Raw genomic sequence first — 25,792 nt, 5'->3', positions numbered from 1 at the left:
TCAGCAAACGTTTGCCACTGGTTTTCATGGAGCAGAACTGGGGATATATATATTCAGTATTTTCCAAGTACGTGTTTTTTTGTCAAGCATAACAAATATTAGGGGATGATCAAGGGCTTTTAGTCATAGAAAGATTTACCCTCAAAATATCCACACACATCAGAACAGGTGTCAGCAACAAAGAATGCATGACTGACTCATACAAATAACATACAAATATCAAGAAATAGAAGAGCCAGTGCTGTACAGTAGGACAATTTATAAATATACAAGAAGACCTGCATTACGTATACATATTTTTAAATTTTATCGCTCTCATAACATCTGAGGACTCACAGTAAACAGGAAACTAACCTTGATGTGAGCTGCTGGATCTGGGACAGTCTGAATCATGTCCTTTAACAGGCCAACGTGTTTACCAGAAGCTCAGATTCCAAGGCAGCTGCATAACCAAAGAAACAAAAGTCATATGATTATATTTTAAAAGTTTATTTTCAACACAAATCTCTTATCTTTTTATAGACAGATAAGCACCTTTCCTTCCCCAGACTTCCTTGAAAACCAGTACAAGCTGAAGCCCTAAGACAGTTCTATTTCTGTGTAGTCTGCTAGGATATATTTCAGATAGGAGAAAACAGTCAGCCCTGAAATTCTCATAGAAAATTGGTCTTTATCTGTAATGGAGGATTTTCCTGAAATAAGAGCTCGGGGATGTGCTCTGCACTGCACAGCCCTATTAATCATCAGAGATATCAGGGATTTCCACTATCTCTTCTTCCCAATTTAGAAACATATACAGCAGGACTGGGACAGATCTGGGGCTGATATAATAAGCAAGCATCATTTCATTGAAGTTGTGCCCATTTACAATAGCTGCAAATCTGGACCAGCCACTCAATTAACAGTGCTTCAGAGCATGGATCTTCTGGGATCCCTTATCCATGTCCGGTAATAAAGCACAGAGGGGTTACGACAGGCGCGAGGCATTTCTCTACTTGCGCAGGGGGTGAGGAACCACTAAAAAATTTTAAAATAATAAAAATATATAATTTGAGTAATCTAAAGTACTGCTTGGTAGCTAGAACATCAGTTAAGTATTAATAAATTGGGATCAATAAGTCAGGAAACTAGAAAAAATATGGAAAAATATAGGAACATGAATGTCATTTAAAGTAGTATCTTTTTCTCTGTTTTCCCTAGAAGCCTGGAAATTCCCATTTCTCGTGCAAGAGGTTTCTTTTTGCCCATGATCCTGAACTTTTTTCATCTTTTAAAGTGGTAAGGCACGATAAGAAAAAAAAAATCTTCTTCTTAATCAGTATCATCTTTTTTATTTCATTATCTCTTCTTAGATCTACACTAATTTGCAGATCAAACTGCAGATAGGCTTTATCTATTTTTTTCAGGAAAAAAAGTGATAGAGATAGAGTGACTGATAGATAGGTAGATAGAGAGACTGACACCGAGTTGCCGTTTGCCCCAGAAAGTGTCCTCATGATTTAAGGAAACTATGTATAAGCTATGGAGTTACACATTGCAATTAAAGATACCTCCATTTAGATCTTAATAAATTTCACCCTTGCTGTTTAAAGGATCTGTGTTTGTTCTCCTTCAAATCAATGAAAATCAAGTACTTAATTCTACAGCCTATTAGGGAAACCCCAACACATGCCAAATTCCCATTTCGATTGACCTTTCATACAGTTTTTTTCTGGTATTTGTGTGTGATCAAATGAGATACTGATGTCACGACTTTCAGCGAAGATATATCTTTCCACAGAGCTTAAATGTCTTCAAAAGCAATGGATACTTGTTTTGGTAAAAGCTAACTTTCATCAGCAGTGTTGTTCAGACTGAAGTCATATACATCAGCGGTGACATGCCTTTCAGTTCCCTTTTTCCCTTCCCTAGTAAATCCATGCCTGTCATGTTATTCAGTGGATTTATGGGATTCATATTTTAAGCTTTCAAAACATCATACACGGAATGTGGAAACTCCTAAATTTCATTCAAAGTGAACAGAAAAATATTTTGCACCCAGCACTTGATCATGTTTTCACAGTTCCTGTACTTTCACCGCAGCATTGCCATAAAGGTGCCTCACCACCAGCAAAGAATAAACACAAAGCCTTCTGAGGAACTGTGCCATGGTCTATTTCTGTCCCTCATGCCTTTGTTCAGCCTACAAGGATGCACTGTGCCACTTGCCCCTACCCCATATCTCGGCTGACCCAGGTTTCTGAAGAACGGTGGGCTACGTGCCACCTCCCAGCAGCACTGCACCCCCCGCCCTGGGGCTTGTGCCCTGCTTCACTGGTTGCCATCTAGCATGATGGCAAGGACAGGGCATGCTAGACCCCACTCACCCAGCCCACTTGCAGCTCCCAGCACATTTGGGCTGGAAACACCTGAGGGTACCACAGGGAGTTCTGCCTCTCCCCAGCTCTGGCTGCCTGGGTGGTTCGCCCAAAAAGAGCAGGGTTTTGCGCTTAGGGAACACGTGTTGCACTCAGAGATGTGGGCTCCATTCTAGAAATGCCCTGTGGCACTCTGGGGAGGGAAACAACCTTTTCTTTCAGAGCTCAGATTTGCTTGGAGGGGCCTGGGGATTAGGAGAAGTTGCTTGAACAATGCCAGGTTTATGCATATCCCACTTTTCCCCCAGAAAGATGGCTTCTTTATAGGAGAGGAGATGACAGAGAGCATTTGCAAAACAGTTGCCAACTCTGCACCACACGGTATGGGAATCAAAGATGAGCAAAATTTAGCCACCATGAGTCGGAAAGATGCTTATGCAACTGTTCTGGCCATTTGACTTTTTTCCCCATCCTGCTGTGCAGTGGTGATCCCCAAAAGGGGGAATTCTGCTTTAAGCTCAATCTTTGGCAGTGTATTCTTGTTTCTCTCCTGGACATTCATTCATGCCTACCCTGTAGGAGGACATATTTTGCAAAAGGCGTGACTTCTGCCTTCTTGCTTTTGCAAATCATTGTTTAAAAAGCTGTGACAGTATTCCTTCCTTTTTCCAAACAGAAATATCATTTTAATTACTTCAGCTCCACCTTTACTGGCTGGAATTGGACACTTCCAGACATCTGGTACTAACTTTCTGAACCAGATGGTATTTATTGCCAGAACCTTCTCCACCCCCACCCCAAATTTCATGCTGGTCATGTTTGTGCTTGACAGTCCGTCACAGGGCTTGCACGTGGCGGCAGATTTTGCTCTGCATCCCCCGGCTAGCATGGCTCTAATTTTAAGAGTTCAAATGACACCAAACCTTGTTTTAGGGAGACATCTCTTTCCAGGGGACTAAAACAGGGAAATCATAACATAAACTGAAAAGCTAAGCACTTGTTTGAGTGCTTTCTTGCATTAGGGCTTAGCCTAGGAAGGATATTCATAGCCAAAGAGAATGTTTTCCAGCAGACTCTGGCATCACAAATCGTTGTCATTTACTCTCCTCTGGAGGTGTCCATCCCATGACAGAAATGGAGGAAGGCCTCACAGCATCAGCCATGGTAAGGTAGGAAAGAACTAGAGATCGATGTGCTGGTGTTCCCATTGCACCCCAAGCAGGAGGGAACAGCGAGGCTGTCAGGTCTGCTGCCTTTCTGCACATGCAACTTGTAGTTTTGGAGTGATGTTAATACATCAAAGGGGTGCAGAATTATGTACAGCTCTAGAGTTCGCCAGATGTGATTACACTGTTTTTCCTCTTTATAGTCATATCGAAAGGATTAGACTTTTTAATGTACAATATACTGCCAAAGTACTGAGAGGCTGAATGTCCTCTCTGTCTGGGGAGCAGCATACAACCCTCTCTCCTGGATCTCCATGCTGGGGTTACCCCACCTCCTGGCAGGTACTTCCCTGCTTGCAGATGGGAATGCAGGTCCTTTTCCTTACAATACTCACAAAAATAAATAAATAAATAAATAAAATAAAAATAAAAATAAAAATAAAAATAAAAATAAAAATAAAAAAATAAAAATAAAAATATAAAAATAAAAAGCAGGTTAGGTTAACCTGGCCCAAAATGCTTCTCTGTGAAAGATGTAATGCTCAAAAATAAAGCCAAAGTGTGTACAGCACTGGGTATCAAAGGACTGTTTCATCAACAACAAACAGCACAACCAGAATGCTGGGCAAGATTCACAGTGTCATGAAAGCAAGGATGATACTAAATGGTTACCCCAGCACAGGCTGCACAAGAGAGAGCAGAGCCAAAGCGCCACTTGGGGGACAGTGTCTGTCTGACAAGATCCCTGTACCCATGCTTTTGAGGTGGTAAGGACCTGCACTTTACAATTTACACCTGTGTGAGTATAAGACAGAGGGAAAGGTTATGCACAGCGCACAGCACTGGAAATTTGCACGCACACACACACACACGTGCCGGCATGATGAATAGTACCGAGTGGCATTGCAGAGAATTTCTACCGGCATGACTTTAGGATGTTTACCATTACTCACAGGAGGTGAATCCGTCAACAGCTATGCAGACTATCCTGAGTGAGTGCCAGCAGGACTTTCATACCCTCCCCCCCACTGTCATGCAAGCTGTGTTTGTCACATACTTTATAAGAACTGATGTTTTTCAGCTGTTTGAGAATTTTTGCAATGTGCAACTCTATCCATTCCTGGATTGTTTTTTCAGGAAATCTCTCTCTGGGCATCTAGATCCTACCAGCACTGGTGAGATAGCATGTAAAAGAGAGAAAGACTGGGATATCCAAAAGGCATGTAAATCTGCATATCTCCTCATGGTGTTTAGAAATAATGCAAGTTACTACTGCCTTACGTTAAAGCTTCCCTACTTAGGTAGGTGACTGACATATGTGTGCTTTTCAGCTTTTGTGGACACCTAAAATTGTCACAGTAATATTGTGAGCTCTTGTAGAGCGAATCTGAGGCAAATTTAGGCTTGTTACAATTTAGGAACAGTGAACAGATCCAAGGAGCTCCAAGGACCAGAAACTGAAAACCAGTGTGAAGTCACTCTTAATACTAGTATGAAGAGAAGAGGTGAAATCCTCATCCACTGAAATAAACTGTACTTTTATGACTGTCTAAGGCAGGCCAGAAGTTTACCCCATTCAGTTCGTATATGCAAAACTCAGGAGCAGAAGATTAATACAGGCATGTGGAGAGGGAAAAGGCATGAGGAGCAAAACCCAGTCATATCTACCGAAGAAAAGCCTAGAACTGAAATCACAGGATGTTTATAATTCAGCAGTTGTAAACCAGGGCAGAATGTGTGAAATACAACTCTTCCAACCCAGGGACAATATTGACACTATGCTATTACACAGCAGAGCTGTATAACATAGGCTTAAAGCTTTTGTGTTTAGCTTGTGGTTGAGTATAACCACTTCAGTTTATTTTTGTTGCTTCATTTGTTGTGACCTCTCTGCATTCTAACAACCTCAACAATAAAACCCTGTGGAAAGATACTGCTACATTCAAGAAATGCTACTGTCAAGGCAATTCATCTACAGTCAGTACATATTTTCTGTTAGGATAAGACTTCATGACTGCGGGTGGATACTATGAACCAAAAAAAGTAAAAAAATAAAAAAAATAAAAGGAAAAGAAAAAAAAAAAAAAGGCAGTAAAGGACAAGATAACTAAAATATGAAAATAGGAAAAGATGTGCCCATCTGCATTTCTACAAATTTCTATACTTAACCAAAACTTTTTGTACTCATCTTGCCTTTGCAGGATTGCACCCACTAATGCTATTTCCCTCAGATAGGCCTTGGTACTGGTTGACTTGAAAGCAAATAGGATTTCTTTTGGCATCGCTAGCTCCCTGGTCCAGTGAATTGTGGCACCCTTGGAGACCCTGGGGTTGCAAGTGGCAAGGAGGGGAGACCCGTGCCTGTCATCAGCAGCTGTGGGCTCAGAGTGAGTTAAGCTGACCATGAAACCACAAGCTGAATATTACCGTAAGCGAGTCAGTAACTGAAGAATGAACCGCGTGTCACCACCTGTTTGTGAGGGCCCAGATGGCCAGGGTTTACAGTTAGCTCTGCACTAATAGCTGTACTCTAGGTCCTTCACGTCTGTGGGTGGAAATGGATGCGTTATCTGAAGGCATATCTTTGTCATCTATGTCTACGTCTGCCTCTCTTGGAGTTCATCGAAACTGAAGATGGATTTTGTTCTGGGATACAGAGCTCTTCTGCACACATTCCTAAGGAGTTAAACCATGAATTGGTAGTACAAGGAGTTACGTTTCTCATAATGAATGAACAGTGCTCTTTTTCTTGGAGAGGTCAGTCCACCTATGGGGAAAAGACAGTGAATGGTCCCCCATGCCTTTGCTGTGAATGTGGAGCCTATGGAGAAGGCACATTTCTACACTACCACCCAAAGATATCTGTACAGCTACTGCTTATCTTAAGTTTAACGCATGATCTCAGGGGAGGATACAGCCCTAAATTAGCTCATTTACAGTAGGAACTTTAGACTACAGCCAAAAATATTTGTTTTTATTAGCACTCCCTATATAGTACGCCTTTGACCAATAACTTGTTTTATTTATTTTTTTGGCGAATTACCATGTTCTTATTCAAAGCCATAATGAGGATTATATATCAAAGTGGAATGCAGAGTAGCTATTCCTGAAACTCCCAACTGCGTATAAAAGAGTCTGGAATTCCCCAAACACTATCTCTTCAGTCCAGGCCACTTACAAATGTGGTTAACATGAATGAAGTAATATCTTTAGAAAGGAAGGAGACTTTTGAGTCACGTCTGACACATTTAACTGCATAAACCACTTTCCATAGCTCAAGTTTTTGACTGTCTATCGTAATACTATGCAGGGGTGTTTGATAATGATTTCTCCCTGATGCTTATCCTGTTACAGGATACTTAAACACATGCACAGGATACCAAGGGGACAGCAGAAAATGAATTCAAGACTTTATACTCTCCAAGTGGAAAACCACAGAGTTCACCAGAAAAGTTGCCAGATCAAATTCCTGCTTGATACACTTTGTTGCCTTTCAGTTTCATGCTAGAGCTGTCCTGTCAGATTTTTGTGTTTAACTACTCAATCTCAACACAACTCCATGCATAGCTGAAGATGTCCACAAGTCAGCTTCACATGAACAAGACCCATAGCCACAAAGTAACCACCACACAATTTCTGTCTGCAGGTTGTAATTATGGACCTTAGTGCTCTACAGAAATACGACTTTCCAATGAAAAATAGAGCACTGTACAAAAGCCAGATGACATCAGAAGAGATATATAGTGACAAACAGTAACTTCTAATTTACATTCATTCCACTGTTAGGACCCAGGTCTGTTTCAAACATCTCAACCAACGCTCCACTTAAAATTACAGCTGTGGAAAGATATACACACTGTTATCAAATGAATTAATGAGAAATTATTTTGAGGCTGAGTCATAAGCTAAGTAAAACTAATATCTTCTGTGAAAAGATAAAATGAGGGTGCTTCAGAAAGTGAAATGACAAGATCCAGCTCAATAAGAACAAATTACAGAGCAATCTCTTGTGGTGCACGTTATCAGTTCCTTCAAGCTTTCCTTGGCTTCTGCCTCTTGCATTTCAAGGGTATTTTTGGGGGAAAGGATTTGAGCACAATGGCATTCTGCATACAATTCTGGTACCTTGATTTTCCAGGTCAGAAGTAGCTGTGTGAAACTGAAGGGTAGATGATGTACATGAGATTAGCCTGGATGCTCTAGCTCCCTTCTAGTTTTCAGATACCTATGGCTCTATTTTTCTTTTGTTCACAGAAGATCTGTTTCTAATAAGCCCATGGAAATTGCTAGGTAAGAATCAATCTGTTCGGCACTGCTCACAGCGTTCAGATGACATATTAATTTTTCAAACATACTTAGGTATTTGGTACAAACTGATGGCATATACATAATAAGCAGAAAACAACAGTATTTCTCAAAGTCGTAGAGAACTTTGTGAACACCTCACAGAGCTTTTGAGGATAGCTATTTGGTTAAATTTGCATAATGAGAAATGACATACACCATGCACTTTCAATAATTACAGAGTATTAAATGTGTGCATTATTTGCTGCACATTATTCACATGGTTCTGCCAAACCTACAATCATCCTGAATTGCTACAGTTAAAAACAATATCTAAAATCTGAAGAATATTAAATAAGATGTATGGGAGAAATAAAGTGTAATGCCACTTAGCTTGGAAATATATGAGCAAGAAATAAAAAATAGTTAATGCTTTCTCTGTTTTCCATAAATTTCCTCAGTTGTCATATTCAAGAAATGTATATGCTGTTCAGGAACAGAATGTACTGGCACTGAATCTTTTGCATGAAAGTATTCACTTTGGGGATGCAAGAAATTTTTCAGTAATCTGCACTGGAAAGTTGTCCTCCCTTTTCTTCCCTTAGGTTTCTGGGGGATATTTCTTGTTCTAATGAGTAGTATTGCTTTTTTAATAAGCAATACTGTTTTGTTGTTCTTTCCTATGTGTATGCACTTGCTCTTGTTGGTCCAGGGTTATGCAAACAGGTGAGGCACTTCTGTGTGCTGGGGAATTTACCCATTAGACAACACCATTGGACACCTTATTTGAAGCTTTCACAGAGCATCAGTGGGAATAAATTTCTGTAGCTGCCCAGTCCCTACCTGTACATCCCAGTCATGATCTAACACCCACTCCTTCTGCTGTGGCACCTCCCTGCAATGCTCCCTGTGCTGAATTTGTCCCATTTGTGGGTGGGAGACATAAATCCCAGACAGATTCCCTCAGAGGAGTGCTGGGTCTTGAGGAACAGCAAAAATTGTATCAAGCACTAAATCAAGCTTGACAGAACTTTTCTGAAGCAAATCAAACCAAGAGCAGGCCACTGAAGTATTGTCAATCCCCATCATGGAGAACATTCACATAGAATCACAGAATCATGGAATGACACAGATTTGAACACATGCAAGCAATTTATTGTTTTATGGATTTAAGGTGTTCCAGGGAAAATGAAAAATGGCCCTCTATGTGGAAATTTTCCAGAAGAAGCTCAGACCTAGCGATGGACTGAAAGGGAAACAACACTGGACCAAGCAGTAGGATGAGGTGTCTAAAGCATGTTTCTCCAGCATAGCTTTATTTTCAGAGACATTCATGCCTGTTTCACTTCTACAGCCATGTACAGACATCCTCAGTAAAAGCAAAACAGGGGGATCAACTTATGGGATAACAGCAGCAGAGGGAATGGATAAATCCTCAGCAAAGGGATAAGCAAAACATGACAGAGAGGGTGATGGAGAAGCGTGGATGGCTCTTGACAATCGCCTGCAAGATTTCTACAGTTTTGAATCCCCACCCTGAGAATGGAAAAGTGGCTTCACTGGGAACAACATTAATCCAAATAACATGACTGGCAACACCATTTTTTTCTTAAACTATGCTTAAGAAGACAAAGTGCAAATACATGCCATGATGGTTCTTTAGCATATTAGTAAATTATGCCAGCTTCCAGAAGAAATGGTTATTAGACTAGAGAACAAAACTGTGCAGAGTGTTTGAAATTCTCCAGACCATGGTTTCTTTATGTTTCTAAATGCTTTTTACTCCTCTTATATGTCCTTGGCACGAAATCTTCTTTTTTTCTTTTTTTCTTTTTTTTTTTTTTTTCCTATTGGTTTAATTTCTCTTTTTACTTGTGGAACTTTTATTTCAGATGTTGGAAATTAAAAATAAAAATTGGAACAGCTGTATAAACACGAGGTATTTAAGAAAGAAAGTGACTTTCAATGAGTGTTGACCTGCTTTGCAAAAAGTGCTTCAAAAGCATGTATCCGAAAGACTGGCGCTTCTATTTGAATTTGAATCTTGCTTTATCAATAAAAATATTAATGCACTATAAAAATGGAAATATTATATATCCTTAGTAAGAAAGTACCTTCAAAGGGTATATCATCTTTAATAATGTTTTTATTTATGGCCTTCACAGCTTTGTTTTTATTTTTATTTCAAATTTATTTAAAGAATGCCTATAAATAGCTAATATTGACTGAGTGTATAATTTTAGTCTCATTTTTTCAGCATATGGATTTTGAAGTCGTTTGTTAGATGAAACATCGACTTGTCACTTGTGAAATTGTAACGTCTAAAGTTAAGTGCTTAGAAAAATAATGTTTTGAAGATATAAATGTATTTCCTAATAGTGAGTGTAAAGCTATAGCATAAAATTTACAACATGGTGTGGAACCTGTATCAAGCAAAGATACAAGCTTGACTCAGAAATATGAAGAAAGATATTTCACATGGAAAAGACATTCATTAAGCTCAGCTGAAAACTCCTAGTATGTTTATTTCTCTACACTGCACAGGAAATGTTTATATCCCACCTCATACACTATTTTAAAACAGAGTGAAGATGAATATATTTAGCTCACTGAGTCTGATTTCATAGCAGGTAAAAAGTGCAGCAGAAGCAGTGCATGGGGTTTTGCATTTGGCCAAGTTAAAAATCACAATATGTTTTACTTACAGCTGGAGAAGAAAAGCAATCACAGGGTTAAGGAAGGTTTAGCTCACTCCTGCGTGCTTTTCCAGCAGAACTTTGGAAGGCCCCAGCATGGCAAAGAGTTACATATGCAACCAACCACCTCTGCGCTTTGGAAGCGGTTCTTTCAGAGCAAATGGGACTGCTCTCAGTGTATAAAGACGTGAATATGCCTTTGCAAGGATAAGGCTACAGTTATCTTCTTGTTTAGGATTAATTCAAAATCAGAACTTAACAGAAGAAATATGGCTTACAGTCCAGACTTTCAGTAGATGTAATAGGAAGTTTGGGAATGGAATACAGGAGGGTTTTCTTAAGCAGAGGGGCCCTTTATATTTAGTTATTCTGTAATTAGTTGTTTTTATTGACATAAGGCATACAGATGGGCTTATACATTGCTATAGAAATACGGCCAAAGTTTATTATCTTATTACATTTATTGCCATGCCTTCCATCAAGATGGTTCACAAAAGCACTTAACTAGCACAGGACCCAATCCCATTTATGTTAAAGTAAACAGCAAAATTACCACAGATTTCAGCCATGTAGAATCAGACTCCAACTGCTATGTGGGCATACACATGTGTTTCGCCCACTTCTGAAGGGGTTTGTGCGTGAAGGAAGTACCAACTTTGAATGGAGAATGCTGCCGTAGAAGTAGTTTGTTCCTAGAACTGGCAGAAACACATTGTAATTATAAAGGAGAAATTCAGATTGTCTCAGGAAGCCTGAATAATATCTCCCCTCTATGTAAATGGTAAGTTCAAGACCGGTAATGCTCAGGTATTTAAGAGCTGGCCCATTCACAATCCCCCAAACAATACTGGTATCCTCAGTACAGCTGAAGTAGTCACATGGCTCCTGTGCTTCTAGCATTTCAGCAGCTCATGGTCCTTGAAGGAGAAAACGGAAATATATGTAGGGAGATATATATCTAACATAATATAGTCCCAATGCATTATTAAGTACTTGGGCTGCTCTACATTGGTGAAAAACCTGTTGAGGATGGTGTCTTTTATACTTGAGCCTACAGGGATCAGGCTCACTGGACTGGCAGCTGACATGGAAGCTGTGCATTCAGATTACCTTGTCAATATGGAGATCTATAGAAATTCAACCATGCTAGGTGAAAGCAATTAAGAGGTAAATTCATCTAAGTGTAGTAGATTGGTGTAGCCAAACTGCTTCTGCTACCTGAACTCATTTCTTCTCATTAAGACTAATAGTCAACACACAACACCAAATTGCTTGTAGACACAACTCAGGTGACCTACTAAGTCTCACAGGACTTTCATCACAGGAATTTAACACAGACCGTGTGTATCCCAGGTTGGCCATCCACTCTTTCTTTTGGTTCAGACATATGTTAGGATCTCTTGTAACAAAAGACCTAACCTTAAACTGTTTAGCTCACAAGAAAACGTTCCTTCAATATTTTTATAATCTAATTTTTTTCTTTGTTCTGTCCTTCCAAAACAACAGATCTCATCTGCAATGATGAGAAATCGACATATTAAAAATTGTGAGATTATGATGATTCAAATCTGATTGTAGAGTCCAAGTTTAGAATGTACTTTCTACTTACCTCTTCACATTTATTTCCTCAGGGATGCAGCGTTAAGTGAGACCCATTAGCATTTTTTAATGCAACAAATAATTCCCTTTCATTTTTCCCTGCACTGCAAATTTTTGCAGCTCCCATTATGCCTAAGAACTGCTTACATTTTTTTGCAGTGTTTATGTCCAAAATATTCCTCATTTCAAAGTCTCCCTCCCATTACTGTGCTCAACAAGAATCGACAAATGTTTTGTCCAGAAATTATTCAAACTTTCAGAAGAAAAGCAGCAGTTTGTTTTTTTTACGAAACTCTGCTGACTACTATGTGCTGATTCTGACCTATTCCAGTAACAATCAAGAGTGCTTATGGCAATTTGAGCATACGACTTTTGTGTCAGCTACTAAGATGCTGTCAGTCTAAGTGGCCTATCTATTGGGACACCAAACACAACATTGTCCTGCGGTCTCCCATATGGTGAACTCCAGGTCCAGCATGGAGATCTAGCAAAGGAGAACCAATCCACATGCCAAAACAACTGTGGTGTTGAACTTTGATTTTTAAACTGCTTCCTGGTTGACAGGAGCTTACATACAGGTTAGGCCAATGTTTACCTCTGGATCTTCATTTGCCTCTCAAGAAATCTTTCTTTCTCCTTTCCCTTGGAAGCACCCCTACACCATATCACAACTGTTTTGCTGCCACACTGAGTTAATCTCCCACTTCTAGAGCACACAAGGAAATCCCACCTCATGTTGGGACAAGATGCTGAACATAGCAATGCCTCCTGACTCTACCACATCCTTGCAGCAACATCTCCATGTTTATGTGGTGGACTATGCATGAGGAGTGCATATGCATCTGGGGCAAGAGAATCACAGAACAAATGAAGTTGGATGGGAGCAAGTCATTTGGCCTCACTTCTGCTCAAAGCTGATTACAGCAGGTTGCTCAGAGCCTTGCCCAGTCAAGCTCTGAGTATCTCCCAGGCCCGAATCACACTACTGCTCTGGTCATCTGTTTCAGTGTGTGGCAAAGTCAGGGTGTTTTTTTTATAGTTTTGTTTTGGTTTCCTTGTTTCTGGTCTTAATTTCCACTATGGCAGCTTACAACTGTTGTCTCTTGGCCTTTTGCTATATACTTCTGGGAAGAGTATATATGTATCTTCTTGGCACTTCGTTACTGGGTAGCTGAAGACCACCATGATTTTTTTTCTGTCTATTCTGCAAATTTTGGACCTTTTCCATTCATGCTTTTTATATTTTTCTCAGTGCTGCATTGGTTTGTTACAACAGTCAGACAGTACCCTAACTTTATTCAGTTTAGTTCAACAGGAGATTTAGTGTCTATCCATGTGGGTCCATTTGTAGCTATGCTGGTAAAGGAATGACACTGAGGAGATGAGAAACCCTTTAGATAGTGATTTAGGATATGTTTAATTTCTGAGGGTGAAATAGGCATTGTAGGCGTCTCTTGTGGACTACACTTTAAAGCACCTTTTTGCCATCTACCAGGGCAATAAAAATACCAGGCATGTGGCTGTTGTGGCCACATCATTTCTTCTAGCCACTGACTTGCTGTGTCACAACAAATATATTATCATAGTTTTACTAAGAATTCTAAGTCCCATAATGGCTTGAAAATTTGTACCAAAAATGTGTTCTTTTTTTTTTTTTTTTTTTCCCAATTTGTATTCTATAAAATCACTAGCCATTAGAAAAAGCTGTATATTACAGCATTAACTTTTTTTTTTTTTTTTTTTTTTTTGGACATGGTAGCATGTAGATTCAGATTTATTTTTTTTCTGACACTTCAGTCTTTCATTTCTTTAAAAGAATGTATTCCTAAGAGAAAAAATAAATAATAAATAAATAAATAAAAATTTGGAATTTCAAAGAATTTAACTGAGTGATTCAAACTATTTCCTTTAAATCTAGATCCCATTCCTTCCACTTTTTTATATGCCAGGTATGTATAAATGTCAAATACCAGATCTAGAACAGCCATGACTGTGTTTTTTCAGTAGAATTGAAAAATTAAATTACTATTATTTCCATCCCAAGCTTTGACTCATCGTTGTTCAACCTGCTAATGAAATCTAGTTAGGATGAAAAAGAAACAAAGCTGTATTGTCACTTCCACTTTCTTTGATGCTTGCTGTTGTAGTATGCCATACTTTTTGAACTTGGAATTTACTTTTAGAATATTTGCAAGACTGGTTGTATAATATTTGTGTGCTTCATATTTGAGCACCTCAGACCCAGCAAAGAAAACCCTTGTGTAGCTAATGGACTCAATCTCTAACATGAACTACAAAGATCAAAGGCTCAGATACTGCTCAGATCCTATTCATATTAGTGGGCTTCAAATCTGTCTCAAACTAATATGGAAATGAACACTGGAAAACACAGCACTCTGAAATTGATTGATACACCAAAAGAAGAGGAAAAAAAAAAAATCTATCACCTTAAAAAGACATGTTGCACGCAAAGCTAACTAAGATGGTGTTAGTCATGGGTATGAAGTTTTTTCTTTATGGCATACAGAAGTTGTATGAATTTCCTAAGGACTCAGTGGTACACATGAATTAGCTGTGATTAGAATTGGTGTTTTGACTGCCAAATTACTTCAGAATGACTCAGGATTTTCTCCAGACAATGTCACAACACCAAACATCCTACAAAATGACATCTCTTTTTCCTCAAGTAACTGGTGCCAACATCTTTTTTTTGCTCTCCTTGAAGAAAGGCAGAAGAAGAGCTAGTATTTTCAGAAGGGTACAAAGTGCAATGATTTGAAAGTCTTCTCCCCATTTCTGAGATCTGTGGGGCAGTTAGGGACCCACATACTGTGATGTCACGGAGCCTGTTTTTACCTTCAATGAAAAAGTAATAACATGCTCCAGATACCTTCCCTTTTCCTCTGGCTACATATCACAGTCCTGATGGAGTATAATGGAGACAAAAAGCCCTCCACAGGGGTTCTGCAAAGCTCAGAGTAAGCAGGGCAAAGTGGTCAAGGGGTAAGGAACAATTAGGTCTATTTTATATTTGTGAAACAATTAGTCATAATTAGGCCAGTTTCACATTTGGAAAGGGGGAATAGCTTTAATTAGAGTGGAATTATGTCCCTTTGACAGACTTCAGAGGAAACTCTAATGGCAGGATGCAAACTATAAAGCCTGCCAGGCTTTTACAGCATTTAATAGCTTATGGAGCATATTGTAAGTATACAGGCCTTTCAGTATGTATAACAACCATCTGCAACAAAACCCCATGTCTCTGCTAGGATCAGAGTTACTAAAAAGGGGGGAAAAAAAGAATTTTTAAACAGCCACCAAATCCTCAGCTTGGCTCAAGCATCTTCATCGCTATATTTGGGCAGCTTCTCTCCCTAATCTAGAAACTTTTTTTAACTGTGAAATTCTTGCCACAGAATATAAAGGAAACGTGAAGTGCCATGTAAGGAGATAAATGCTTCATGTCTAGCTACAAAGTATACTCTTTCATCTCAGTCATACTTTTGTTTAGCTATTAAGAAGAGGACTGGTCTGCATACGAACTTGCATTAAAATAAGTCAATTGAATTTAATTGATGCCTTCTGTTATTCACTCTGGGGCTAAAAATGGGCACTGGTCTCAACATAGAAGTTTCTTGGGAGCTGAAACTGTTCCGCAGCTTAGTTTTCATTGACTTCGCTTAAAAATCCTTCCACAGGAATAAAGAGCAAGTCTTTCACTGAGAACAGTGAAAACAGTGAAATTCCTGTAGAGTCCAAAGAACTGGCTCTGAAGCAGGACAATCCAACAACAGATATTTACCTAAAAATACAAGTCTATTTCCATCCTCTGAAGTCAAAATCAAATAGAGCATGTTGAAACCCTGCAGAGCAGAATACAGAACAATGTGGTATTGATGACGGGAATACTGCCGATATTTTTATTTCTTGGTGGGAAGTGCTCCAAGCAAGACACTTCTTTTTTAAATTTAGGGATGATGACTTCTTGGATTTTTTTTTGTTTGTTTTCAGGGGGAAAAATGCAGCTTTCATCCATCCCTAACCATCACAACATTTGAACCAATTTTGCACAATAGTTTGGTTCTGAAAGGTTTTGTGAGAACTAAAACAAAAGGAAAAGCATCAGTATCATGGCTCTTCTCCCCAGTTTCATGAATCTCTCCCTGCTCCAGCAGTTTGTCAGATGCTGCTCTCACCTGGCACAGGGCTGGAGCAGGTTTTGGTCCAACCTGTGATGGAGTCACAGACTCTGACTCCTAGGAGCACATTCCAAGATCTGATGGGATATGCAAAGGCACAGTGGGTATTTTAACTGCTCCTTTTGACAATGTTATGTCGTACATAAATAATCAGAGAGTAACCATAGCAGAGACCGGTATGCATGTGTCCTACTTTCCACATGTTTCAACCATGTGGGCTAGAGTTTTTTTCACTCCAGGACCAAATTTTTTACTCAGAAAGACCCCCTCATACATAGGGGATTGAGGGAGACCCATCTGAAAACATCTTTAAATGGAATGAATGGAGGATATCCTGAACAGGGAAGAGAGATCCCATTTCACATCTGCACTTTACTTAAATGATTGCAAGGATTTAAACTAAGGTCTGGATGTTCAGAGTTCCTTGAAAGTATGTTTCCATGGACCAGTGAGGGAGTCAAATTCATGAATTTTTGAGGACAACACAGAAAGAGCTCAGGGACAACACTTCTAATGGTTGGATTCACAGAAATGCTTAAGATGCATATAGAAGAAAAACTACATATCTTAAATGTTCTAAAACAGAATTTTGGACACCCACTCATTGTTCTGGAAGTCCGTGAAACTAATGAAAAGTCACTAAGTAAACATAACTAAAAGGATTGCCCATAAATATATTTACCCAAACTCTTTACCATAAAGAAAAGGAGGTTGTTATAATAATTAAAAACAATAATTTGGGTTTAAGAAAAAGAACTCCTTACAGAGAATTACCTACCCCTATAACTGTGCTCTTTTCTCATCTCAACTATGGAAAAATTTGATTCTTTTAGTAACTAAACCTTCACTTATAGGACTACAGATTTAAACAATCACCTCACATTTACAAGCTTGTTGCAAATTAACACGTATGACACTCTCCCATCCAGCATGCTCTTCCCACATGCACTCATGTAAATTAACAGGTCAACAGTGCACTTATCTCATAGCTGTTATTTTCCATAATCACAGGGAAAATCATCCTAAGAGTAATTTCATAGGCAGATTCCCTTCTGAGCTAACACACCCTTAGGATACAGACTGTTTTTATAATCATCATGCAGAATGCAAATAAGGGGCAAAAGCTATGTATGAAACACTGTAGAGACAAGTAAGGAGACAATTTGTTTCTTAAAAAGTGTTCCTTACCAGAGAGAAGAAGAAGAAAAAATGGCAAAGCAAAAGGAGAATAATGCATTGGCGAGCTGTCATGTCAGAAAATAAAGGGAGATAACCAAATACCCTACTTTCTGCCAGTCTCCTCTTTACTATACCCTTTAGAATAGCATAACATCAGCATACACTGTCTCATTTGTCCAGTGTGTGCACACGTTATTAAAACCAGTATGACCTTTTAAATCCTCTCTTATCTTGGAAAACAGCTTTTACGTTATGGCAGGGACTTAGAAAGGGAGCACGGCAGACAGCATGACGGAAGTTACCATATAGCTCAGCACAGTAGAAAGGCAGCTCTGCACTACCTGCACATAGCAGGACATTTTTCTGCCTTATTAGAAAGAGCAGACGTTTTGAAAGAAAAGACAAACTTGCCTCTTGTTTGCCAACAGATAGTATATGTTCAGGTTGTTTCATCATTTTAACCCAAAACAATTGTTTTTTTCATAATTCTTTATATTGCCCAATATTCCCCTTTTCTATCAACATGGCCTTGATGTCTTGATACATCAACTTTGTTTGCATCTTGGAAATAAAACCATAGTGTTTTCTTTTGTTGAAAACACTCATGTTACTATCAATCAGCTATTCAGAATGCTCTTAATTCTTGCTTATTATTATTATTATAGCTAAAATAAATGAGATAGAGGCATTCTCTACTCATCTTTAATTTTCAAGAAAATAATGTCTCCTTGTCATTACACTTCAGTAGTGGTGAGATATCAAGAAGAGACAATGATACTTTATTTATTTATTTATTTTCTCAGAACGTTCTTTCCCATGGCAGCAAGAAGCACAGGTGAGTGTTTTCTAAGTAGGCTAAGTAGTTTTGTTCATCCAGTCAAGGCACGAATGAGGCCAGATTTTCAACATCTGTTCAGTACCCATCTGCTAAAACACTCAGATTGGACAACAAGGAACACCCAAATTCATTAGTTACTTTAAATAGCTTATTTAAACTTCATTAAAGAAAAATTATTCTAACCTACATTATTATGATGTACATAACACTTACCCACTTGCTTTACATAAACTTTAGTTTGAACGTAGATGTTATTTTTCTGGCATTTGGCATGGAACAGATCATGAAATAAAATCAGCAGCAACACGTAAAAATTGAGATTAACACATACAATCTTAAAGATGCAGGCTTTCTACTAATATAGTATACAACCTGAAGAAGTTGAAAGATTGACAGACCATAGACCATCATCTGGTCCCAATTTCTTTGCTACACATTTCTTCTAGCTAACACCTTGATATATAGCAGTCTCATTGGTATACTGAGGTCTTGCGTTACTGCAATGTGCCTGGATGGTTTCTGCGTGGTATGAAAACAAAATGTTGTCATGAAGTCCAGCCAAGTATATGTTGGTAGGGGAAAATGAAGAATACATAATTTCCTCATTTTACATTCCTGTTCTCACATTTCCATCTGCCTGAGACTTTATCTCTTCTGCTCATCTTGGGAAAGCCACAGGGATGAAGAAAACAGAAGACTTAGTCAGGAGCAGGACTGGACTGTTAATCAGCAAAATAAATGAACCTATAAAACTCATATAACCTTTCAGTACATAAAGTAAAACTACTTTGGTGGTGACAGTTTAATTCTAACTACTCTCTGCCAAAGTTTCATTCTGGGTATGAATACACAGGTTGTCCAAAGGAGCAGCATATGCCCCTTCTTTCCTCATTTTGAGACACCTCTTTCAATGCACATAGTTCAAGATAAATCAGATGTTAAAGGAGATATTTATGATCTCCAGAACTCAATAAACTGCATTTACACTTATACTGCTTGTCTCTTTCTGGGCTGAAAAGACCATAAGACCTCATGTATAGTTGTATAAATAAATGAGTATATGAAATTTAGTAACAGGAGCTCTTGTGACTCATAGGAGTCTATGGAAAAATCCCCACTAATCTATTAATAATAAAGAATCTGTAATGCTAAAATTACAAACCCCAGCACGTCCCTTCTTCTTAGCATACCGGAGAGACTTTTTTTTTCTCTAGTAACAGTAGCATATTCAAGACAGCATAGACTTGACACAAGCCTAGCTCAAATTCTGCAGCCAGATACCTAGAATTACGAGCATTCCCCTGCATGATGTTGGATGTTCAGCAAAACTCCAAGCTCAGTGGAAAAAGCTAGTATTTCCAAATGAAGAAAGTCTGAAAGTGCCTAGTAGAATCAGTCAGTGTAGAATTCCTACTGTTACTGGACTGGCTATCAAATTGTCTTCATTTCTTGCTGCTCCTCAATTAAAAATTCAAAGAACTACAAACAGGTATTGAAGTGCAGAAGATACTAGAAGAAGCTGGAAACTCTGTCACAGGTGAAGGTGTTGCTGTTAGTTTGATACCAACATTCAACTAGGAAATAATTTACAGTATTGACATTTTAGTCCATGATTAGGTTTCCCCACAGATAAATCAAGTACTTTCTGCTTCAAATAATTTTTTCCCATTCTACCTACAGAGATAGAGATGTTGCTGACTGGTTACAGTCACTTGGATTGCATTTCAAAGTTTTCTTTATAGGCACTGTGTCCAGGAAAGTTGTGATCGAGCAGCACAATTCTGATACAAGGTTTGATTTCTGGAGCAAACTACACAGCCCAGAAATCCAACAGTTCACAGAGAATGCACAAGTGCATTCTGAACAGCACAGTTATTCACCCTTGCACTTAACTTTATCACAGAAAATCTGTGTTTCCTATGTTCCACATTCTCCATCAAACTGTCTGTCTGTTCTCCATGCCTGAGCACTGATGGGACCATTGATTCTTGCCTGGACAGACCCTCATATTTACAGGTTCCTAAGCTGGACAAATAACATGTCATGGAAAATGCACATTATATTTCGGCTATCATTAAAGGAACAGCGCTGTGACTGGGAGGCCTAAATTCCTTTCTTCTTTTCTTTGTTAGTCTTTATGTATGTTTTACTTTTTATACAGTGCTTCAGGCATCACTTAACAAATGATAATCTCCCCACATACAGTCACAGTACAATAAACACAGCTAGGTGGAGGAGATTCGTTTAGCAAGGAAAATGCTGCGGATCCATTTTTAGCCCACTTCTTTAAGCAAAGAAGTGTGCATATCTGAGTGTCTCCTGACCTTTTCTTCCATCTGCTTAGGAATAATCACAGAATCACAGACTTTCCCATTTTTTTCCAAATTCTGCACAGGGTTGATAGACTTGAAAATACTATCTTTCTTAAAAGGTGAGAGAAAGCTAAAAAAGAGCACCCTTCATTGGACACCAGAGAGCCCACCCTGGGCAGCACTGCCAAAGGGGGCTGCTTGGCCTTACATTCAGAGGTAGCTGCTGGTGTGGCTGAGCTGGATGGCTAAAAACAAACAAACAAACAAAACCAGTTTGTCCGTCTATGTAGAACAACCCCTTTCTGCACCCACAGTCCTCCTGCCAGCTAGGACATACGCTTTCTAAGCCACAACATTGTGCAACCACATGAGTGCTACCTGAACGTGCTGGGGTTTTCGCCTGCAGGCTCACCTGAACTCTACCTACCTCAGTAGATAGAGTTGACAAATCACCAGTAGGTTGATAGATCACCAAATCTGGATTCCAGAGGAAAGTCCTGGACAGCATGTGTGTAACGTTAATCTCAGAAGCAGTTTCCTTCCTCGGCATGACTTCTCTCAGCAGCATTTTTTCCTTTTGTAAATGCCCATAAGATTATAGGCACCCTGTATCTGAATTAAACCCTGCAACTTCCTGGCACTGTATTCTGGAGGTGAAAAAGCCCCTTGTTGACTGCCACGGACATTCCTGATTTGACAGAGTTGTTAAAACATCACCGATTTATTCAGGCAGGACATACAGTCACATCCAAAAAGACAGTGAGAAGTGCACCTTTTATTGAGGTGCAAGATGTACTCAGGTATCACTACAATATTAAAATACCTGATTTTGGTGAGTCACAGATTTTAACAGGTTAACAACAAAATCTAGCAGGCAGACAAAGAAAGATGTTAAGTTCCTGGCGAACCTTAGGTTTAAGTATTCCTCACAGACAGATTCTTGATTTTTACCTAAATCTCAGTGTGGGAAGTGCCCCACATTGAATGCAAGTACCCTTTTTTCCCAAAAGATCAGGGCAATGCACAGGTGCTTACCCCTTGTTCACATGACAAAACCACTTTTTGTGGCAGCCTTATTTATTGTTTGTCCTCGGCACAGCTTATGAAGAAAAATATCAATCTAGGGGTGTTTAAAGGCATAATAAAATCGGAATCTTTAGTGAGGCTGCACGTGAAATAAAATTCACAGTGAGAATGTGGTTGGCAGAAGCTTCCCTCAAGAAAATTAGCTCTGCAGCTAAACAGTATGTTTGCATTTGAACAAAAAGGGAAACAATGCATTTATATTCAGATAGCCTGACATATTTTCAACTTACACAGAAATGTGTTAGATCTATTAATGCAAGAATTTTCTTTTAAATGGGAATTATACAAGAACTAATTTTAAACTATTATTGTTTCAGTGGTGGCAGGTAGGTTAACATTCTTCCCAATCTACATGGTAACAACCTTTTCTCTCACAAAACCTTTTGACAAAAGAATAAATTACAGATGTCTACTTTCCAGCCTTAAAAAAAAAAAAAAAAGTTTGAGCAACTAAGAGGTAGAAAATAGCCAGAGAGAATTATGACCAAATGCCACATATTAAAAAGTTCTCCACATGTGGCACAGAAAAAAGTCAGTTCACTACAATTGTCTGCTTAACAGGTTGAGCCTCTCTCCAACTGGTAGCAATCAGGCAGGACACTAGAGTGGGCAGGAAATCTAAAATTAGGTTTTACTACCTATAATGGAGGATTTATGGGATAATTTAATTGGCAGTCTTGGGACTGAAACCCAAGGTGGGGAACAAAAACATCTTTCTGGATATACTCTATGAACCCTTCCTGTAGTGGGCTGAAAAATAAAAGCACTGGGGTAATAACCCAGAGATGTAATATCCCTTTTCTAGGGCTATGCAGGAGATGCCTGAACATGCTCAGGTGGGGGTGTGGTAACTAGAGATAGCAGGAAGTCCTACATTGGCATAAACTGATTTTTCTTCTTTTTCAGGAGAATGTGCCATGAATTGCTCTTTAGTGAAACACTCCAACTGCACAAGGGACAATAATCAGTCCCCATGTAAACAGAAGGGTGTAATTCACTCCAATGCTCTTCTGACATTGTAGAGGATGAGAGCACAGCACAGCACAGTTTATTGACTGCAGCAGATTGAACTCAGCTTTGCATTCACTCACCCCAGGACAGCCATTTCCATCTTCAATATTTGCTGAGCCATTTGCACTTTTGTTGGCACATCTGTGCTTATACAGACCTGAGGTTAAACCTTAATGAAATAAGAAACATTTTCTTGCCCTCTCCCTCCTCACTGGGAGAGCTTTGAAAGGGTTAACATTTAGTTCCCAGCTGGATTAAAGGGTTGTGCAGCTGAGCAGGGGGTAACAGGATCCCTTCTCCATCCCCATGTGGGTTCCACTGATGTCAGCACGTGCTACTGATGCATTTTCCATGGCTTATTACATTTTTTATATGGGCTTCATGCCAGCTTGGGAGGTTTGGTGAGAGGAGCACAGAGATAGTGCCCACTGTCACCCAGCGAGCAGGGATGTGCTCTGCTGACAGGTGATCCCCTGTTACTTTGCCAGGGTTTGTCATATGAATGTACTAGTCTTGAGACAGCCAATCAGCATGGATCCCCAGCTCCAAAACTGACTGTGAGCAGGGAACTAACCTGCATGGGTTACAACCTGTACTGGGGAGCACCAGAGCTACAGCACCTTGTTAAGCACATATTCTAACTCTTCCTAATGCCACGACCAAATCTTCAAATCTCCTCATAATTTCAGCCCTGCTGAGATTCTTTTTTTTTTTTTTTTTTTTGGCAAACCTAATATTGTTTAAAAATAACAGTCATTCACCTCTACTCCCAACTACCAGAGCCAAGGGCTACCTAACTCAAAGTTTTTCTGTAATGTGATCTCCTCCATTGCAGACCCTTATGAATACACTATGTCATTTGACAACTGCCTTTATCTTTAAAACCCATACACAGTCAAATTCTATTTGACAGTGACAAGTTTTGAAAGGACGATAGGAGAATATACTTACTACTATTACTTCTAATTTATCTCTGGAAATGTCAAAATGAAATGTAAACAATCAAGCCAGTTAAACAGCCATGGGTTATTATTCTTAGAATAGCAATGACATCAAGTTATAAGCTATCGTAGATTTAAAAAAAAAAAAAAAAAGTATTCACATTTATTTCAGAAAGTGACATGCAGGAATAGGCTGAAAAATTCCAAGGCTGTCTCAAGAATTTCTCTCAGGACATTCCAAACTTGATTGGTATGAAATGAAAAATCACAGAAACAAGGGAAAACTAACAGATTCCAAAAAACAACCTTTGCAAGAGCTCTGCTGATAGCCAGCAAGTCTACACTAAAATTGGTCAGGCCATTTGGAAACCAGCCCATTGAAAAGGCTACGACACCTCCAGAAAATATGTCTAAGTAGATCTAAGTATGGCAATTTCAAGTGTAGGCTGAATTTTTTTACTATTTTCCCCTCTCCCATTTTTTGAACACTAACATCAATCATCCTTCATTGCTTACTTTTTATATTGCTTCCCTAATCCCTTTTCTACTAAAGTGAATGAGAAAAATCCCACAGCCATCAACAGGAACAACCTTCTGCAGTTATTAAGCCATTCATGCTCCTTCAGGAAGAGGACCACCAGACAGATTTACACAGACTTACAAGTCATTATCTTAACTAGGATGCTGTTGATAGTTCAAGTCAAATTTCTTATGATAATGAAAAATTCCTTTTCAGTAGGTTAGTTAATTGACTATATATTTGAAATATTATTCCTTCCATATACTTTTTTTCCCCCTTGGCTTATTTTTTCCACCATTGGGGCTAATACGATCACATTGCAGTAAAGAATAAATCTTTCGTGTGTGTGTGTTTTAATATGGCCTCTTTGTTGCCTAAACTAAAAATACATGAGAAGTTTATAGATCTTGTCAGATTCAGGGTGTGGTGCATTACACTCTCCTTCATGCAAGTGCAGTCTACATCTGTAAGTTGCCTTTTCATGGAAATACTATTCAGACAGTATTTCCATAAAAATTCACCTTGGCACAGTTCTGTTTCTCTTGTCATTTGCCCAACTGTGTTCCTTCTTTAATTGGTTCTTGTTTTCAATGAGGCACAACAGTCATTTTAATGAGGGGAGCAGGGAGAAATTTCCTTTTTTACATAAGAGCAAATATCATGGTCAATATAATACATGTATGGCTGCATGAAGCATCACTAAAAACTCGTGTAATTGTAGTCACAGTCAGAGACAGCCTGAGACGACACTTCCACCTCCAGCTTCCCTTGCTGAAGACAAGGCTATAACACAGCGCGTTGAGTTTAAACTCAGCTTTCAGGATAGGAGACACCAGGTCTTCTCCAGGGTTTAATTCAATCCTGGCTGAAACCAGTGCAAATCCTTCCACAAATCTGATCAGGAAGAGTTAGGACCCAGCCTGGTTTGCCCAGGGAGGAAGAAGGGTCACAGGGGAAGGGGAAGAGGCCACTCTCAAAGGAGCAAGCAGATGGACCAGGTGGACATATTCACTGAGGCTTTAGGAGAGCCAAAAACTTTTGTTTCCCTCACTGGATCACTGAAGTCTGCCCGAGATTCAATCTTTCAGAAAATAAAACTGCTTCTCTTGCAGAAGGCAATACTGGGGACAATGCAGAAAGGATCACAGGCTGTCCTCATGAACTTGCCCAGCCCTGCACCATCAGCAGGGGAAGGAGAACCAGATGGATGTGCTCGCCCAGGTGAGGGTCCCAGAGGTGTGCTGGAAGACCTGCACTGTCCCTGGTGGGAGAATGAGCTGGGAGCACCCACTGCAGCACCCAGGCAAGGAAACACAGGGCCAGGGCTCCCAGCATCACACCAGGGTGAGCCAAAATGCTGTCCCTGCAACCTGCATCCACCCAGCCCTGCATCACTGCACTCTGGTGTGTTCAAAGGGCATTTTGACCATGCTTACCAAACACAAATACTAAATTATTATTTTAAATGATGGGTTTCATGTTCTCCAAAGCATTTGCCCTGCACTGAGGCTGAAAATGGACAGCCTGTGGTCTCTTTTATGAAATTGTTTTTATCCTTTTGGAACCAAAGTGGTAAACCACTAATGGCATGAGCATTTTTCTCA

The 25,792-nt window shown here is 39.3% G+C and overlaps 1 protein-coding gene across 5 annotated transcripts in view; it reads right to left on the bottom strand.

Moving 5' to 3' along the window:
- Positions 1 to 25,792, bottom strand: part of ERG (ETS transcription factor ERG) — a 148,932-nt gene that overhangs the window by 110,983 nt on the left and 12,157 nt on the right. For all 5 annotated transcript variants that reach the window (XM_084284052.1, XM_084284051.1, XM_084284054.1 and 2 more), the window contains exon 2: positions 355 to 442. In XM_084284052.1, the coding sequence (XP_084140178.1) occupies positions 355 to 393 (39 nt within the window). In that variant the 5' untranslated portion in view covers positions 394 to 442. The remainder of the gene's footprint in view (positions 1 to 354; positions 443 to 25,792) is intronic.

The sequence above is a fragment of the Netta rufina genome (assembly GCF_964035555.1).
Source record: "Netta rufina genome assembly, chromosome: 1".
NCBI classification, from domain to species: Eukaryota; Metazoa; Chordata; class Aves; order Anseriformes; family Anatidae; genus Netta; species Netta rufina.
The sequence above is the reverse complement of the archived record's forward strand: the minus strand, read 5'-3'. Positions and strand labels throughout refer to the sequence as shown.